Raw genomic sequence first — 19,500 nt, 5'->3', positions numbered from 1 at the left:
GCACATGATCAAGCTGCCTGCAAGGAGTATAAATCCTTCCATTCCCCACCATCCAGTCAGAGCTCAAGAAGTTTCTTGGAGAAGAAGCAAAACATCTTCAAAGGAAAAACAAGAAAGTCCAGTTGCCTCGTGAAAAAGCATCTTTGAGATAAAGCAGAATTGTGGTTTGGTCCTAAGCACAGCATTGATAGTAATGCTTTCAAAATTGCCTCCGTCCCCATTTTGGAATGTTGGCTTCTTGCATATCTGTTTTCTTACTAGACTAACACCAATATATTCTGTCTTTAAGATTTTATGTCTAACATCGATAGAAATACACTGAGCAAATTAGTACTTTTCTTACTCTATTACTTTCTATTCTGTATTTTTCTGTGTTTATTGAATATTTGAACATTAGTTTTATTTAAGCTTATATTTAGCGTGGAGTGAATAATGCTACTGTATATTGGCTACCAGAGCATTTTTTTTATATTTTATAAATATGCTACAGATTTTACTTTTGCACATATGAAGGAAAAAACCTCAGACTTTAGTTTAGTGCACTCTACACACATTTAAGTTCTGTGTCTAGATTTGTCAAGTTTCTTAGAGCTCTGTCAAATAGCCTATGTGCTTGAAGAGCTAGTGCTCTTATTGCTTGTTCCTTTGGGCCATGTATAACATACAGATGGTACAGATCCCTCAGAACAACTTTACTGATTACACATTTGTGTTTGTCCCAAGTTTTAAGCTCTAACAAGTTATGTCTGGGTAAAAAAGGAATAAAAAAATTAATTTGCTTTCTATAGAAGCTGAACTGAAGAGGCTTCTTGGATGAGAAGTGAAATGTTTTCAGGGAATGCAACCCAGAAAGTCCAGTTGCCTTTTGGAAAAGCACCTTTGGGACAACCATGATCTGGATGATTGAGAATCTCCATAGACATTTGCTTTTAGGGCTTTAGTATCTTCATCATCCAGATTGGTTTTGTAATTGTAAAAAAGAGTGGCCCTGTTCTAATAGGAGAATCTTTTCCTGTTAATTAGTGTTATTAGAAAATACATGTCCTGATCTTTTCTGTCATTTGTTAAATTATATCCTGGGTTATTCAAGAGTGGCCATGATCCTTATATCCTTCTGAAAAATGTACATTGAGGACCAGAGTGAAATAAGCACATGTTGCAGAAAACATGCAAGGGGCATATCAATGCCATTAAGTTAAGTTACCATGGAAGTGCTTGAAATGTGGTTTAAAGAATGGCACAAATTTGTATTGCTTTGTTACATGAAGCACAGACATTGTATATTTTCTCAGACTCTTTTTCTTAGTTTTATAGGAATACAAACCTCTGACGAGTTGATAATAAATATCCTTAAATTACTGTGGTAATACAAAGAGAATATGCATACAATGCACATAATTAATTACAAATCTACAAAGCTGCCAATCTATGTTGTTCATGTCACTTGTATGCTGGAGCACTTCTGTGATTAGAAAAAAATAAGACTGAACCAGGCACCCAAAAATGATAATAACAGGGTATGCTGTTGGGTACTACTTTTTGATTAATGTGCAAAATTATTCAGTGTTCTTAAATGATTTTCCTTCAGTGCACTAGAAAGTTTCTGGAAAAATATAAATAAAAATAAATAGTGCCAATAATATTTCTAAATGTTCAAAATGTGTAGTGATGCCATAAAAATTTTATTAAATTATCCAAACAGGTGATTAAAAACTACATAGTAATAATCACGCAGTGACTACGAAATGGTAAAGAAAAATTGTTTCTTAGGATTTTATATATTACTTTTTAATTTTGTGTATTTAAGACAAAATAGAACTATTCATAAAAACAATGCCTGCTATTTACTACAGCGAGAGGCTGCAATGTTGCTTCTTAATCCATTATTTTGCTGAACTTCCATTTCTTAGACTGAAATATGTTTTCTTTATCTTTCAGCTATTTACAATGGAAATTTAGAAGGGATCTATATCAAATTTAAATTAACCATATTTAAAATTGTTCAGCTTTTCCATAGGGTTAGCAGTCATCTTTAGTACATTTGGATTAAAAGAAGTCTAATAGGATCTTTTCATATTGTTGCTTTAAAAAAGAGAAGAACTTCAGAAGTTAGAAGTTATCCAAAACCCATGAAAGAAGGTTTAATTCTCTCTTTCGTCATAGCAGGTGTACTTTTCCAAAGTGACAGTATTTCAGCATCTGATCTGTGGCGATAGCTATCTGCACTGCCTATAATTTTAAAAGAAAAATAGGTTTTGATCTGAATTTAGAAAACAAAATTCAAGTTTGACAATATTTGGTAGCAATGTGTAACCTTTCCATTATCGACATACTAATATACATAAGCAGACTTCAAATTCTCCAGATACATATTCCCCTTAAATGTATTTTCCCCTATTCTCTTCAGTAATTGTCTTCTTTTTTAATTGACGACTTGCCATGATTGATATATTTACATTTTCTCACTTGTGTCTGGGAGGGGAATTAAGGGTTGGGAGGTGGGCTGGATTCAAACCAAGGTCACACTTTGAGTTGTTTTTCATTTTGCAGCATCATTCCTTGCCATGGATAGATTGTTCCCTTCTAGCTCTGGAGTAGTGTGCCTCCTGCTAGGGATAGGAAGGACCTATTTAATCACTGTACCCAGCAAACTGATCCAGTGGAATTTTAAAGAGATTATGGGATTATTCCTGAAACTCTTGCATGCTGCGGGTGAGGTATAGTTACTAACTCAGATGACAACAGATCTTAGATCAGATCACACTTATGTGGATTCTGTAACCTGGACTCCCATGGAACTTCCTGGTTTTCCAAGGAGTTCAAGGAGATGAAATATCTTAAGACAGCAGTCTGCAACTTTCCAGCCTTGCAGACTGGTGAGGGAGGAAGAGGGAATGGTTCTGCACAAGAGGCAGGCGAGGATACAGGCGCAGCTCCTTTTGCGCAAGTGGCAGACACGCCTGCTGCTTGCACAAATGGAGCTGCGCATGCACCCTCACCTTCCAGCTGCACATGCAGATGAAACTGCATGCAGGCACGCTCACCCACTGCTTCCGGGGTCCAGTTCTGAATGGGCCACAGCCCGGTAGGGATCCCTTGTCTTAGGAGACACTTATAGTGCCATTCGAGGAAGATAGAGAAAATCTGATTGAGCATACATAAGATTGGGATTTTCCTGACAGTGGTAAGAGCAGCAAAATCGGCTCTTATTGCATCTGCAGAGAGCCAACTGGTAGTCCTGTTGCAGGTGACCAGATGCCTCCTTGGTAAGGAGAGGTTGTGATTGCTGTGAGGATTATTCTAGGCATCTGTTGGACAAAGTCTCTTGGATCTGTTTGAGCTGGGGTCTAGCTGGGCAGGTCCTGTGGAAGGGAGTGAGGCACATGAGCTGCAGTCTTGCCAGGTTATCTGAGGTGAATTTCACATACCTAGCCCTGAGACAGTAGACGGGGTCCTTGGAGCTGTAAGCTCTGCCACATGTGCTATAGATCCATGGCTCTCCTGACTAATCAAAGCCATCCAGGAAGTGGCATTTGGCTGGGTAAAAATGGTAGTAAATATTTGTGGGCCAGAGGGACTGATTCTGCCTGTTCTGAAGTGGCCAGTGTTCTGTTCCTCTCCCCCTAACAGTACTGCCCAATTTTCATCCAGTTTCCAACTTTTCTTTTTAAGGGAAGGTTGTTGAGAATTTTGGTACTTCCAAAATTCACTGGTACCCTATTGATGCCCTACCACTATTACATGAGCTGTATTGGCTTTGGTTTATTTGTTTCTTCTGTTAGATTATGTTAATAGGTTATAAGTTTTAAATTTTAATTCAGCTACATGTAATGCTTAGCTGGTCTAGTGGTTTGGTATATCTTGCCTACTATACTTGAAAATACATGTCACTTATTCAGTTTACTATACTGATGTAAAATACGTCAGTATAGTAAATCCAGAAAAAAAATATTTAAAAGTTCAATACACATCATGCTCTGGGTACTTTTCTTCAGCTGCATTTTGTGTAATCTTGAAAAGGCTTGTTGATCATAGATAATTCTATTCCAGTGTCCTGACAGAATATATGTTTGTATACAAAATGTGCTAGCAGGTTATGAATTTACTCACCTGATTTGAAACACGGTAATGTAAATGCTTCTTTGTATGTAGTCTGTGTGTACCAGTCAAAGACCTTCATCTTTGCATCTTGATAGTGAATATACTGGTGCAGAATTAAATAATCAAACTCATGCGGATATATAATTTCTTCTTTTTTTGGAGCTGGTGGTAGCTTAGTAAAAGGTCTAAATGAAAAGCATAAATAGTTCAGTGCTTGTCTAAAGAGTCAAGTTTGCCAAAATGTAGACTACTCATAAGAATAGCCCCATGTCCAAACTTTCGTCTAAGGATCTCAATGAAGTGGACTATGCCGCCAGTGCAGTAAAGCAGTATTATGTCTTCCAAATGAATACAGGTAATTCCCACCTCGGACCATATTTGGAACCAGAACTTCTTTTACCAAGTAAGGTGGTTGTTTAATGGATCACGGCTTATTTTTATGATCTTTTCTGCTATGGTTGTTAAGCAAATCACTGCATTATGTGAATTGTCCGGTTAAGCAAATCTGGCTTTTCCCATTGACCTTGCTTGTTGGAAGTTGGCTGGGAAGGTCTCAGATGGTGGGTTGCATGACTCCCAGATGCTGCAACCATAATAAATACTTTCTAGTTACCGAGTGCCCAAATATTGATCACATGACTGTGGGGATGCTGTGACAATCATAAATGAGATAATGGGTTGTAAGTCATTTTTGTAACAGGGAAAAAACCCAATTTTTTTACTTCAAAATCATTTTCTGAATTGAGACTGAAAAGGAAATTTGTAGAATGTTTTAGGTATGTCTTTAACAGTGATAATGAAGAATAATGAGGTTTCTTTTACCTTAATTGTCCTTCAGGAGGATACGCAATGTAAAGTCGTGCCAGCTGTCCAGGAAAGTAACCAATAACATCCTTTCCCTGATGAAAAATAGTTCTGACAGAACGAACGAACGAATGAATAAATGAATGAATGGGCATTTATATTTGAAATAGATTTTTCTAATTTGCATTACCCACTAAATTAATGGCAAAACATCCAACTATTAAATAAAATCTATCATAAATATGTCAAAAGCTGCACTATTTTTTTCTATGACTAACACAGAATGAAAATGCCTAAAAGAGCCATTGTGAGTCTCCTGTATCTACAGTGATCCAATTTGTGATAATTACTTCTATCGTGAAATAAGAAAAGAGCTATTTTTTCCTTAACCAAAGTGAATTGGGTAAAAACATACTTTTGATTGGCAAGTTTAAAAAGTGCTTCAAAGCCCAGAGAGCTTCATAGTTGAAAGGCAGGATAAAAAAAATGTCAATCTAAATAAATAAATCTGTCCTGCTTGTAAGATAAATGAAAGTTGTATTAATAAACAACATTTTAGAATACTTAATACTGATAATTATGATATTGTAATCTATGCTTCCTTTGTTTCTAGAACATCTAGACAAAATGGTTTTTGCAACAAATCACTGCAATTATAATTAATATGTAATTATTATTAATCAAAATAGGACTATATAGGTAGTCCTCGACTTACAACCATAATTGAGCCCAAAATTTCTGTTGCTCAGTGAGACATTTGTTAAGTGAGTTTTATCCATTTACGACCTTTCATGCCACAGTTGTTAAGTGAATCACTGCAGTTGTTAAATAGTAAGACGGTTGTTAAGTGAATCTGGCTTCCCCATTGACTTTGTCAGAAGGTCACAACAACTGTAATCCTGGGACACTGCAACTGTCATAAATATGAATCTGTTGCCAAGCAGCTGAATTTTGATCATGTGACTATGAGGATGCTGCAAGTGTCAAAAATAGTCATAAATCACTCTTTTCAGTGTTGTAACTTTGAATGGTCACTAAATGAACTGTTGTAAGTTGCGGACTACCTGTAATTAAACTTAAATATATGTCATATATTTTAGGTTACATATAAATGATTTCCAGTTCTTCCCTTGCATCTAGTTTTCTCTGATTCTCCTTTGGTGAATATTGAAAATACATATTTTTGTGGACCAATCTTCTATTCTGTAAAACTCTGCAGACGGTAGAATATAGTTTCTATCTACTGTATGAATATAAATTATCCACAACTCAGGAATATGGTTACTTCAACAGCAGTACTATTGCATCAAAATAAGTATGTTTAGGTTGCAGCTTGAAATGCTTATAATCATATTTACTTTACCCAACAGTATTTTGAAACTAAATTGAGCAATGGTGGCACAGTGGTTAGAATGCAGTAGTGCAGGCTAACTCTGCCACTGCCAGGAGTTCGATCCTGTCCAACTCAAAAGTCTGACTCCATTTTTCATCCTTCTGAGGTCGGTAAAATGAAGACCCAGATTGTTAGGGACAATATGCTGGCTCTGTAAATTACTTAGAGAGCATTGTAAAGCACTATGAAATGATATATGTCTTAAGTGCTATTGCTATTGCTTCTTTTCTGTCAGCAAGATAATTCCTGGCCTGGTAACAATCCTGCTGAAAAGGGATAGGGAGGAAATTCCTTTCCTGACTGAAACATCCAGTGCTTCATCTTCCCAGAGGTTTGCTTTAAACTTCCTGGACATAGCAAGTCATGGAATACTCTTCTTTTTAGAACTTATAGGACAATTCTAAAGAGAATGCAAACTGCTGATGTATTAAGCACAAGTTTATATATAAAGTTTATATAGGCTTCCATTCCAACTGCAAATCCTATTCTTGACTAATAAAAATATTAAATGTGCCCTTCTGCTCAGGAAAAGCAAAGCAAAGTAAGCTGGTGAATAGAAAATTTATGGCAGAAGAAGCTGGAAAAGAGGTACCAGCGAGCAATTTTTACCTTATTTTCTGGTCATGCCACCCTACAGCAGGTTTTTAAAATTTCAAATGTACCCACCAGTCTAAAACAATTATTTTGACTGATTATTAGGCCATTCTGATGCAGGTCACAATACAAATACGATAATGTTTGTAAAATATTTTGAGCACATTCAAAATATTCTGAAGTAGATTATATTCTGAAGTAGATTTTTAACCTACTATATCCCTTTCTATGATGCATGAAAAGTAGTCATTGGAGATTTGTAATTAGACTACTTCATTGTAATTAGTTTAATGTTACCTTTGGTAAAGTGGCTTAAATAGGCTCAAAATAATCATTCTGAGATCCTGGATCAACCTTGAGGGATTTAGTTTGTTTTTTATACTTTACCCTGGAATGGTCTCTGGTGCTGGATCTATAAACTGTCGTAATTTTATTGCTGCAACTTGTCCTGCCATAAGAATTCCTAGAGAAAAAAAATACATTATACCTACTGCTACTAAGTCAATATTTACTCAAAATATAAAATCAGAGTCTCATAATACTCATATAGAAGCCCACCCATAGATAAACCAACCCTCAAATTTTTAACCAAAATACTGAAAAAAACCACTACAATTTTCATTGTATTTTGGTTAAAAATTCTAGAGAAGGTTTATGTCTTACACTCTAGAATAACCTCATTGGGGAATATCTCAGCAAAATCAACAGGACAAAGTTTGTTAACAGATGGAAGCAGAGGAAAATTCCTAAGTGTTTCTTAGTATAAATATCCACAACAAATTATAACTTCTTTTCGTAATAGTACCAATAAAGGTGAACATTTGTGGCTCATGGTTGAAATGAAGTGTCCTTGATGCTCTCTGAGTTTGGTTGTTTATTTGCAGATGTTTCATTACCCAAACTAGATAACATCAATGAGTGCTAGATGATGTTATCTAGCACTGATGATATTACCTAGTTTGGGTAATGAAATGTTTGCAAGAGAGTTTGCAAGCTCAGAGAACACCTAGGACCCTTCATTTTGGAGTACTATCTGCACAAGCACTTTGCACCAAGTATTATAGAGCTGGCTATGTACTAGTGTTATTATTTTCATTACATTATTGGCACTGGAGAATATGATGAGGTATATCTTGGAAACCTCAAGAGAGCACAGCAGCAATTGGTTGACTTGGCCTTTGAATACAGTGCAACAAATCTGAGTTCTTTAAACAATATTACACAGTATGGTAATGCACAAGGCCTAACCAAGTGAAGTAAGCACATTTAAATAGTTGAAATGCCTCAAGTCCAAAGAACTGTCCAAAGAACTATGATATTTTAGGCCATTTAATTATTATAGATTCCTGCCAAATTTGGATACCCGTATACCTTTTGAACACTTTACTACAAATGGGGAGGGTATGGCAGTGGAAAAACAACCCTGCAAATAAGCTTCCACAGAAGCAAATTATAATACTAGGTATTGTGCTCAAACATTATACCCGTAATGTTACATCCGTAATGATCATCCAACTATAAATCCATTGCATGAATGTCTGGGAAAAAACATTACACTGAATCAAAACTCTTGCGTATTATAGCACAGAACAATGAATCAAATGCCAATGATACAATATTAGGCTGTTCTGTATGTTCTAATTGGAACTTTTCAAACCTAAGCTGAGAAGTGTACAGAACAAATAGCTGAAATAAGCTGAGAAATCTAGTGAAACATAATTTTTAATTTTCCATTGGACAAAGTGAATTAAAATAAACCACAGATGGGAGTGTAAGTGGACAACAAGAAGCTTAAAACAACAGCAGCAACAATAGGACCTTTTTATTATACTGTAGATATTGTTCCTGAAAACACTCAGAAGAACACATTGAAGAAAATAGGGATACTGAAAGAAGTGGTGACTGATATAGATGGAGACTCAGTTGTAATTCTTGAATTACCACCTAAGGCCAGTGGTGGGATTCAGCCAGTTCGCATCACTTCAGCAGAACCGGTAATTTTTTGTTGCCCAGGCCCAGAATGGACTTCCAGAAGCGGCATCCACATAGAGAACTGGTTGTTCACATATTTGAATCCCACCACTGCCTAAGGCACTTATCCCCAAAATACCCACATACTTGTTTGTGGTAATAAAGATTATTCCATTATCGTACAAAGCTAGTACAATGCCAAGATTTATAATGCTAGCAAAGGTGGAAGGAAAGAGAAGAAGAGAACAGGGGGAGCAAGATGGATGGACTCAGTTGCAACTGTTATGGGTTTACCATTTGGAAGGTCTGAAGGACCAGGTTGAGGAGCTATCATTACAGAGAAAATCTATCTGTGTGGTTATTAAGAATCAGCACTAACTTGATGGCATATAATAAAAAAAAGTTTGATGAGGAGTGGTATTTTGTACTGGCCTCTTTTTATTATGAAGTATTTAAACATACCTGTGATCCTATCTCAGTTATCTTGGTCTGTCTGCATATGTTACAATTCTCATTGGAATTAGTGCTGTTATAAATTTCAGTGAAGCAAGCAGCAGAAACCCCTACTCCTTATTCAAGCGCTTTTTATTTGACCAGTAGAAATGATACAGTAAACAGGCATTTGGAAAATTATGATAAATTATCTGTCAACCACATGGATAAATTATGCTTTGGTTATTCCATGACAAGAGCCACACTGGCAAAATATAAATCTAATATAGTGGTTCTCAACCTTTTTATAGCCGCGAAAGCCAATAGAATAAGAGGGAGTAGCAGAGCTAAGGAAAAGGGGAAAAAATGGCGGAAAAAATGGCGAATTGCGTTGTTTGGCGACCCCCGTGAAATGGTCGTTCTACCCCAAATGGGGTCGTGACCCACAGGTTGAGAACCGCTGATCTAATAGCTGAATGAGTTAGAGATTGAGCAGTAGATAATTCTATGCTTATGCCCTAACCTAAGTAAATAAAGTCACTCCCCTTTTTGTCTTTCAATAAACATCTACCTGACCTTTGCTTTGATTCACTTATTATGTTTATATACTACCATTCAATTACCATACTTCTCTGGATAGTTTACAGTAAAAATATTGTTGGAAGCTGTCTCCCAAAAAGCACTTGAAACACTGAATGCTAATTATAATTAATTTATCAAGTTATATACATTGCCATCTTAACAGCTGAATGATCACAATAAAGCTTACATGATAATATTGAATGGAATGCAACTATTGTCTACAAAATATTTCAAGCCTTGTTAGTCAACCTTAGAACATCTAGCAGGATAATATTCAATCTGACATCTCCGATCCAACACACACAAACCCTGAACTGTTGAGACCTGCTACATTTATCAACACTTTCATATTCATATTTTCATATACTTGCCAGACAGCTCTTTGTAATTTTCATAAATGAGCTTTCAGTTTTGCATTATAGCAAATATCAACATTTCTAAATTTAGCTCCTACCCTTTCCCTGTAAACTATAAATTTATTGATTGACCTTTATAGTCTACTTTGATATTTTATATGTTGTACATTCATATTCTAGTTACACATGTAAATGTCTTTCAGTACAAATTAAATTTCACAATCAAATAGGGGTGTTTGAACTTAAAGCTAGTGTTTATGAAACTGCGCCCACATTTCTACTTCATCAAAGCTTGATATTTATGTAAGTAGTTCTTTGAGGGTAGAAGGTGGTGTCCATTTAATCCTTTTTAGAATCGTCAAGGAATTAAAGAGGTTGCCTATTGTCCTTTTCTCCTTATATACCTTTAAATTCTGAGTCTGAAGTTTGGAAGATCCTCTGCAGAAGATTTGGAAAGTTGCAAGGAGGTTTTAGGATAGGCAAGGCTTTCTTTCTTTATTGGCATGAGTGGGTATCAATTTATACAATATTGCGTTTTGCTTATATTGGTTGTTTTCCCACTAGGTTAACAGAATGTGGATATACATACAATGTGTTCTAACTTAAGAGAAGAAAACCTTGTCCTTAATTTTCCAGCCTAACTCTAAATTTACATGCATATGTGCAAATAATGTTTAATGCCATTGGTGGACTGCATGTACTTTTCAGCTAATAGGATGTCACCAATAATATCTTGACTTGCAAGGTAGTTTCTGGACTAGAGACCCTAATATGCAAGCATAAGCATGTTGGAATAAAATCTGATTTTAGTTGTGCTTGCAGCATACTAGCTATAGTGTATTCCAACTGATTGGTATTGGTAATCAGGAAATGCTGCATCTGACATGGGCATGATTGAGGCTGGCAATCTAATCTATACTTTCCTAATCAATAAAAAAAACAATCACCCCCCCCCTCCTTTCCAGGCATCGGATAGTCCCTGAGACTATTCAAAGGACTCTTGGGGAGTTTTTCCGAAACTTTGGTGGGCAGTCTTGTGGAGCACTTGGTTGACTAAGGGAATTCAAGGTCAACATCAGTTCTCAACAAGATTGCTTCTGTAATAGTATTTGAAAATGATCTTGGGAGATAGGACCTAGGCCTACAGCCTGGGCAACTGTCTGCTAAGAGGCAGCTCAGTCTGCAGGTGGGGTAAAGGCATGGGGATCATTTCAGAATGGATCTTTCTTAGTTTTTCAAAGACTAAAAAAAGAGAAGAAGCAAAAAAGAGGAGGAGCAGAGGACTAATCAAAGAGAGAAGCAACCTAATCAAAGAGAGAAGCAACCTAGATCTAAGGAGAAATTTCCTGACAGAACAATTAATCAGTGGAACAACCTGCCTCCAGAAGTTGTGAATGCACCAACACCAGAAGTTTTTAAGAAGAGACTGGACAACCATTTATCTGAAATATTATAGGCCGTGGTGGTGAACCTATAGCACGCGTGCCACAGGTGGCACGCAGAGCCCTTTCTGTGGGCACACGCGCTATTGCCCCAATCCTAGTCCTTCAGCTGGGTTTTATAAAACCTTTTTGCTCTAGGCCTCCACTGCCGTGTGCAAAAAAAAAAGGTTCAATCAATCAATTTCAACTTCTCACAGGAAAAAAAAAGATTTCACAAAGTTGGAATTGATTGATTGAACTTTTTAGTCCCACCCGGTCTGCCATTACCACCGCAACCATGCCCACCCAATGGGTCACGCACATCCAGCACCTGATGATAGATAAGTGGGTTTTGGGTTGCAGTTTGGCACTCGGTCTCTAAAAAGTTTGCCATCACTGGTATAGGGTTTTCTGCCTGAGCAGGGGATTGGACTAGAAGATCTCCAAGGTCCCTTCCAATGCTGCTATTACTACTATTACTACTATTACTACTGCTACTACTACTATTATTATTATTATTATTTGAGAAATACTTTCAATCTTAGAAAATTCAGTTAACGTAAGCTTACAATAAAATTCATTTTTAATTCTGGGTGTGCTTTTTGTCTGGACTACCTTGCAAGACAGACATCAGAGTTGCAAGACTGAAAATGACAAAATGGCAGTCCTGACCCAGTGCCTGGACATGGTTAAGGTCTGGATGGGGAGGATCATAGGCTGAACCTGTGAAGAAATGTGGGTCTGACTCAAAAGAGGAGGAGAGGAATGCTGAGCTATTACAAAAAGGATATCTGAATCCTGGAAAAATAGAAAGCAAGAAAAAGAAAATCAAACAACTCTGTGATAATTGCAAGTTGACATAGAGAGAGAGAGAGAGACTTTGACAGGCAATATTTTATTATAATATGCTAACCACATTGGAGTATATTTCTAATTTCTTAGTAATATCTGTTTATTGACCTTGCTTCAGTGGTGGGATTCAGCCGGTTTGCACCACTGCGGCAGGACCGGTAGCTAATTTTTTGTTGCCCAGGCCAAGAATGGACGTCTGGAAGCAGCATCCACACAGAGAACCGGTTGTTCACATATTTGAATCCCACTGTCACCCCGTCTTTGGCACCCACTCCAATAAAAGAAGCACCTCGCCAGGAACGGAGAACACCCAGTTTATTATGCACGAACAAACGGAATAAAGTCTGCGCGGCTGGAGGAGACCGCGGACGCATTACCAGACATTGTTAGGAACTACTGCCTTGCTTACCTTGAAGGGCTGACTTAGCCTTAAGAAAGACAAAATGGCTATAGATTCAAAGCTGTTCTGGATCTAAAGATGATGGCTGTAGATGCAGTTGTACTCCTCCATGGGAGCTAGCTTGGAATCTGGGACTTCTCCCAGAACTGGAGGACCTGCTGAAAACAAAGTGGTGGCCATCACCAGGAGAACCTTTGTACAGACCCTTGTGGCTCAACTGGGTTCCTTCCTGGATCAGGAGTTGTTATGCAGAATCACCTGTGACCTTGTTACTTCAGGGTTCAATTGTTACAACTCAGTTTAGATGGGGATGCTCTTCAAAGCTGCTCAGAAACTTATACTAATGTTTTAATGTTTCACTTCCTTGTTTGCTTCTCAAAGCCATTTTGGAATGTAATAGCATAGAATCTAAAAAACACAGTTTAATTGACCAAAAACCTGATGGGTAGGGGTAACCAATAATGGGCAAATCTAGTGTGATGAGTATGCCATGTGGTAGTCTGTGACTTGAAATATAAGAGAAGTAATGGTAAGCAGCATACATTAACAGTGTTTGTGAAAATAAGAAAAGAGGAAGAATGTCATACAACTGAATGTAAGTTGTTTGGTCTTCTGTAGAGGAGTTGAAGAATACATGAAAGAAAGTGAATGTGGACCTTATTGTAAATGAGAGTGAACATGGATAACACAAAATAGGACTTTTTATCATTATGGTTGTTGTGGATATATGTGAATCCATTGGTTGGTGATAGCTGCTGGTTATATTCCAATGAATGGTGATAATGGAAAAACCAGAGATGAGTTTTGGGAAACATTTTACAATAATCTGAATAAATGGACTACAAAGGAAAAAAGTGTTCTGTATGGTATGGCTGAATAAAATACAATGAGAGTAGGGGCTATTTGGATCCAAAATGAATGAGATTGGTAATTGGTAAATATTTACTTGGAGAAAATTTGTTTGTTTCAGATTCCAGGTTTTGAAATATGGTACAAAGACTGAATAGAAATCTAAAAGTATATTCTTCTTACGAGTGGCAGTAACAGCTATTTTGAGAAGACAATGAGAAACCATTTCCTTATTACTGCCAAGAAAATGACATGGATCTGTCCATGTAGTCACTAGGAACCAAATTTGACTTGAGGGAGTTTTTAACTTTAAATTTCAGATGTCCCATTGTTCCCCTAGGAAATCAAAGATCAAGAACTTGTACCAGAGTCCCTTTGATGCAGTTAAGGCTTTGCATCTGTTCTGTATAAACTATAATTAAAATACTAGATTTATTCAAGCCTTAATTAAAGTGCTAGATAGTCCTACGTATAGGGGATTTTTTTTTTAGAAAAAGTATTGAAGATGCCAACTATGGATTCTAGGGGCATTTGAAACCAACAGATTGTCATTTACTTAAATTCAAAGGTAAAATTTGACAATTAAATATTGCAATTTCTATACAAATTGTTAATTCTGCATTCCACCATCACCTCCATCTTCCAACTGTGATAAAGCACAGATTCCAATAGGAGCAGATTGTATGTTCAGTAGATACAATGGCTAGATAGGAGGGAGTTTAGAAGTTAACGCAGCTGGACAGTGGTAGATTATAGTTATAACCTTTATCCAAAAGATGCTTTTTCATGAGGCAACTGGATTTTCTTGTTTTTCTTTGAAGACGTTTTGCTTCTCATCCAAGAAGCTTCTTCAGCTCTGACTGGATGGTGGAGAATGGAAAGATTTATACTCCTTGCAGGCAATGGTCCTTTCTGTCCAAAATGTGGACTTTGCTGTCTTCGAAAGTGGCCTTTGTCTTTTAATGCAGATGGACTGCTGACTCTTATCCTGATGGGTTTGTTCTCCTATGTTGTACCATGCGTTTATAAAGTTGTTGTTTCATTTCCCCAATGCACAGATCTGCACGAGGCTCACTGCATTGTACTGCATATACCAGGTTGCTCAGTTTGTGTCTGGGTGTTTTATCCTTGGGGTGGACAAGCCTCTGCCTTAGTGTATTCTTGAGTTTGAAGTGTGCACGTATGTTGTGTTGGTTGAAGAACCTCCTGAACCTCCTGAGCTTTTCTGATATTCCTGCAATATATGGAATGACTACTCACTCTTTCAAAGACAGAAAAGTCCATATTTTGGACAGAGAGGACCGCTGGTTTAAAAGAGGGGTCAAAGAGGCCATTTATGTCAAAATTGAACAGCCCTCTCTCAACAGAGGAGGGATCCAACGTCATCTATCTCCAGTCTACAATACAATCCTTTCAACTGTTCCAAGAAGGCTCCACATCCATTTGCACTATTCAGGTGACCCTGAAGACACAGATAAGCCTCCAGGTAGCTTTAACAACTCGCTAAAAGAATGCAAATGAACAGCTGTCTGCAGAAGCATAAATCTTTCAGCCAGAGCTGAAGAAGTTTCTTGGATGAGAAGCGAAACGTCTTCAAAGAAAAACAAGAAAGTCCAGTTGCCTCGTGAAAAAGCATCTTTTGGATAACTATGACCTGGATGACTGAGAATCTCCATAGACATTTAGTTATAACCTTTAATTATTTAAATCTGGTCATAACTTCTCTTGCCCATTTCATTTCATTCATCATTTCATTTTCTTCATGATACTGCTATGACTATCAAATATTTCACTGGTTATATCATGAAATGAGGGTGTTATTAAATATTGGCTTAGGGAGACATCTTCTATTACAAGTTACCACTGGGTGCACAAGCTACTATTTTGCTAAAGAGTTGCCACAGTTTGAATGCTATGATGAATTGCTTGGAGAAAAGCCTTCAGTTATGTGAGGCATAGTTCTGAATAGACACATAAAAAACTGCACATTGACATTGATTTCCATCTTTGTAACTACAATGCTTCAGAATCTTGAGTTATGTTTTTTCCTTCTCCTTTCATTGCAGTTCCTACCATTTACATGGGACTAAAAAGAGTTAACTAATCTAAGTTTCAGTATTGAAAGTCGGTGAGGGAGAGAAGAACTCTTTCCCATGTGTTTGCCCCAGAGGTTTAGTCCTTGACAGAATTAAGCAACGCGTGAGGAGAGAGAAGCTTGTTCAAAGGATGTTGGAAACAAAACTACTCATGTCAGCTTGCTGAGGACAGACTCATTGTCCTAAAATAATCCCCTCTGTGCTGATTCACTTCTATTATACAACTGGTAATACTACTGCCAATAAAAATGCTTAAAGAAAGATGCTGACAAATGAAACATCTTTTCCAGTTTAATTTGTAAGAGAGGATTTCTCACATTGTCCTTAAAATAGTTTATATTTTATTTTATTTTTTGTCAGATCTACAAAGACTTAGACATTATATCTTTTCAACAACAAGTCAAATTCTGGGATATGGAAGAAAGAACTGTCCATGGAAAGAACTGGATACATGTCCTCTAACACTAAAGATGAAAGCAAAGGATATGGAATGGCTTTCCCAACCTGGAAATACTTTTATTTGGTTGGACAAGGCTCTCAGACAAACTTCAGTTTTGATATCTATTGGTTTCTTAGTAATTAACGACTAAGTTCCTACAACTTAGCTAAGAATATATCTAGCTAGACCCATACATATAATTTTCTAAAGAATTATTTCTGGATTCTAAACTAGACTGGATATAAATATGTACTTACCTGCTCTGTTTTAGCTTTATATAGCTAATTATATAGTTATCTAACATTATTATGGGTTGCTTGAATGAGCACCTTAGAAATGGAAAAAATGTGAATCTAATGGAAAATACCCATGTCAACTGCTTACCTTGACTAGAAAGAAATAGTAACTTTGTCTATATCCATAAAAGCAAGCTGCACATTGCATTGTGATGCGGGTGGAATTGTGATGCGAAGTGTTTTAGAAATCCATCTAGGAATAATCAGGGATTACTGGGAAGAAGTTCTGAGGGCTCCTACAGTTACAGATCTGTGGGATACTGACAGGATGTTTTGGCTCTGAAGAAGACTGGTAATCAACAACACATCTTAAGGAATCTCTCATTCCACTTGCAGCTTTTACAGAGAAAGCTCTGTCACCTGCGATTTTTCCAAATATATTTTCTCTCTTTCTCCCATCACAACTTAAAATTTTCCTGTCAATTTTCCTGGCTTGCATGAATTCAATCTTTGTAGGTACAGATACATCACCACGTTTGAATATCTTTTCCAAGATCTTCATTGCTACTCTATCAAATGTTAGTCTGCAGCGTATTTCCTAACTCTTTGTTCCTTTACTATTGATGGTTTAACCTAAAAGACAGAAGCTATCGTGTTAATATCTTCCTTGTCAAGAAGTTATCACTGAATTGAATGTCACTTATCATTGGTAAATAACTTTTGGGGGGAATCCTTAGAATTCTGCGTTGATTCCTGGCATCTACCTGGATTAGTTCCTGCAGTTTTCTTGGCAAGGTTTTTTAGAATGTTGTCCTTGTCTTCTTCCTAGGGTTGAGAGAGGGATTGGCCCAAAGTCACCCAACTGATTTTTGTGTCTCAAGCAGGACTAGAACTTTCTAGTTTCTACCCCAATATACCAGTGGCTCTAAATAGCTATAGAATTGTAGTTTAAATTGGCATGATAGACAAATATCTATTTTGTTCTCCAATAAAAGAATGAGAATGCAACAAATTTGTCACTTAAATGTCACAAATAATTCCTTGCTATGACACTTTTTCCTTAATTTAGTTCAAATATTATTGTTGCTTTCTTTTCAGTGCTCTATTCAATGCTTTCTCTTCAGTACTCAATCAGCCAACCTTATTATTAGACTTGTAGAAAATCCAAGAAAGCATTAAAAATTTCATGAGATCCTTTGGCCCTATTTTTGCCTAATGGAGTAACACTGGAAAGATCACCTGGAATTAACAAAACCTTTATCCCCTTGGTGCTATATTTCAGTGACAAGGTCCTAAATCTCAAAAGTTCACAATTTTCAGGTGATGAATAGTGGCTTTCATTTTGAGGGCAGAAGGTTCTTGTTGCCCAGAAGTTCAGCCATTCAGTGATCTTCAAATGCTATTTACTTGATAAAAAGCAATTTAGGCCATCAATCTTTGGGGAAGGACAAGACTCAGAACAATATATGAACAGTAATCTCAGGAAGCAATTTTTAAAAAGAAAGAAAGAAATGGTGTGTTTTATTCCCTTCCTGACTTACACTTTTCTAACGTAAACGTGTCATCTAGTGGCCTTACTAGCCTTTGGGAGTTTTGCCTAGCTGCTGATTCTGTAAACTGCTTAGAGCAGGGGTCCCCAAACCCCAGACTGTGGCCCAACACTGAGCCATTTGGAACCAGGCCGCTGAAGTGGCAGGCGAACCTGGACATCCTCACTTGCATGTGCGCACACTCCATTTGCATGAGTGGCAGACACATGTGCTCCCCGATCATGCAAATGGAGCTGAACGCACAAACATATTTGTCTGCCACTCACATGGAACCATCCCCTTCCCCCTGCTGGGTCCGCAAAACTGGAAATGTTGGGGAACTTTGGCTTAGAAGTTCTAGAAGTTGTAAAGCACTATGAAGTGTTATAAAAGTCTAAGTGCTATATTCCAGACACATTTTAGATCCTTACATGAACTAATTCTCTCTATTTACCATCTATTGTTATAATAATACTCCCTCACTACCTTCACTCCAATGTTATAATCAGTGATTTGCTGACACAACCATTTGCTTTGTTCTTCTGAGTATGTCTGTGCTGGCATAACACATTTTAGAGTTAAGTTGTAAAAGTGCAATTCCGCAATAAAAAGCAGTGGGGCAGTAGTCCCATTGGCATTGATGGAATTTTGCAAATTTTAATAGAAAGCATACTTCATCCTTTCAATTTTATGCTAAAGGCTATACAGTATAGTAAAGATGCCGATAATAGCAATGCCAAAAGTCAATATGTCTAAGAAAAAACATGGTGTCTTTGTTCTCCACAGTTATACACAACTTTCACTTATACATAAACTTGCTGTGAAACTGATGTGACTTTTAAATGAAGTATAGCATATATTAGAATCCAGTAAGTAAGCATTAGTCGCGATGTTTGTATGAGGAGGACACTACACCACACACACACACACACACACACACACACACACAGAGAGAGAGAGAGAGAGAGAGAGCATTCTATATGCAAACCTGTACTATATTTCATTCAAACTAAACTTTTACTATAACAGTAACAGAATGATGCTTCTCATGTGATGAATGTGTGTATGAAAGGGTCCAATTTTTCCATCTAATAAATATTATCTTTGATTGTCTGAATGACTCTTGTGTAAATGAACATTTTGAATTATCAAGCTGACTGGAAAGGTTGAATTGTGAGAAACAGTGGCCAAAAGAGGTGGCAGAAAGCAATTTTCCATTCTAGGAGCTCAAACTTTACAAACAGCAGAAGAATCTATTGAATGGAATGATCAGTGATGTGCAGCCTAAAATTAAACAAGGATTATTAAAAGTTGGATAGAAATAACTGATTAGGAGTAGAAATTTAGGACATAAATTCCATACCAGAATGTTGCTCTATAAACTTCTTGAAACCAATTTAAGTGCACTTTTAAAAAAAGAATTTAAGTTATGCTTGCCAAGAGTG

At 37.0% G+C, this 19,500-nt stretch overlaps 1 protein-coding gene across 1 annotated transcript; it reads right to left on the bottom strand.

Annotated features, from left to right (window-relative positions):
* Positions 1-27: 27 nt before the first annotated feature.
* On the bottom strand, positions 28-16,630 carry CUNH1orf100 (chromosome unknown C1orf100 homolog). The gene is made up of 6 exons (XM_039369118.1): positions 16,548-16,630; positions 12,916-13,064; positions 7,280-7,355; positions 4,924-5,016; positions 4,111-4,286; positions 28-2,229 (listed from the first exon to the last, which is right to left on the bottom strand). Exons 3-6 carry the CDS (start codon positions 7,345-7,347, stop codon positions 2,117-2,119), a joined length of 450 nt encoding a protein of 149 aa, XP_039225052.1. The 5' UTR covers positions 7,348-7,355; positions 12,916-13,064; positions 16,548-16,630; the 3' UTR covers positions 28-2,116.
* Between the last annotated feature and the right edge of the window lie 2,870 nt (positions 16,631-19,500).

Source organism: Crotalus tigris, unplaced genomic scaffold, assembly GCF_016545835.1.
Source record: "Crotalus tigris isolate CLP2741 ecotype Arizona unplaced genomic scaffold, ASM1654583v1 scf7180000020974.397596, whole genome shotgun sequence".
Lineage (NCBI taxonomy): Eukaryota > Metazoa > Chordata > Lepidosauria > Squamata > Viperidae > Crotalus > Crotalus tigris.
This window is presented reverse-complemented; position numbering and strand designations above follow the sequence as displayed.

Bases quoted from the DNA above. Each gene is read 5' to 3' on its own strand.
- CUNH1orf100 (XM_039369118.1), bottom strand. From the start codon at position 7,347: ATGGCAGGACAAGTTGCAGCAATAAAATTACGACAGTTTATAGATCCA. The intron at 5,017-7,279 runs GTAAAGTATAAA...TCGTTCTGTCAG, and splicing joins GCACCAGAGACCATTCCAGG to AACTATTTTTCATCAGGGAA. The intron at 2,230-4,110 runs GTGAGTAAATTC...TTAAAATTATAG, and splicing joins ATTACCGTGTTTCAAATCAG to GCAGTGCAGATAGCTATCGC.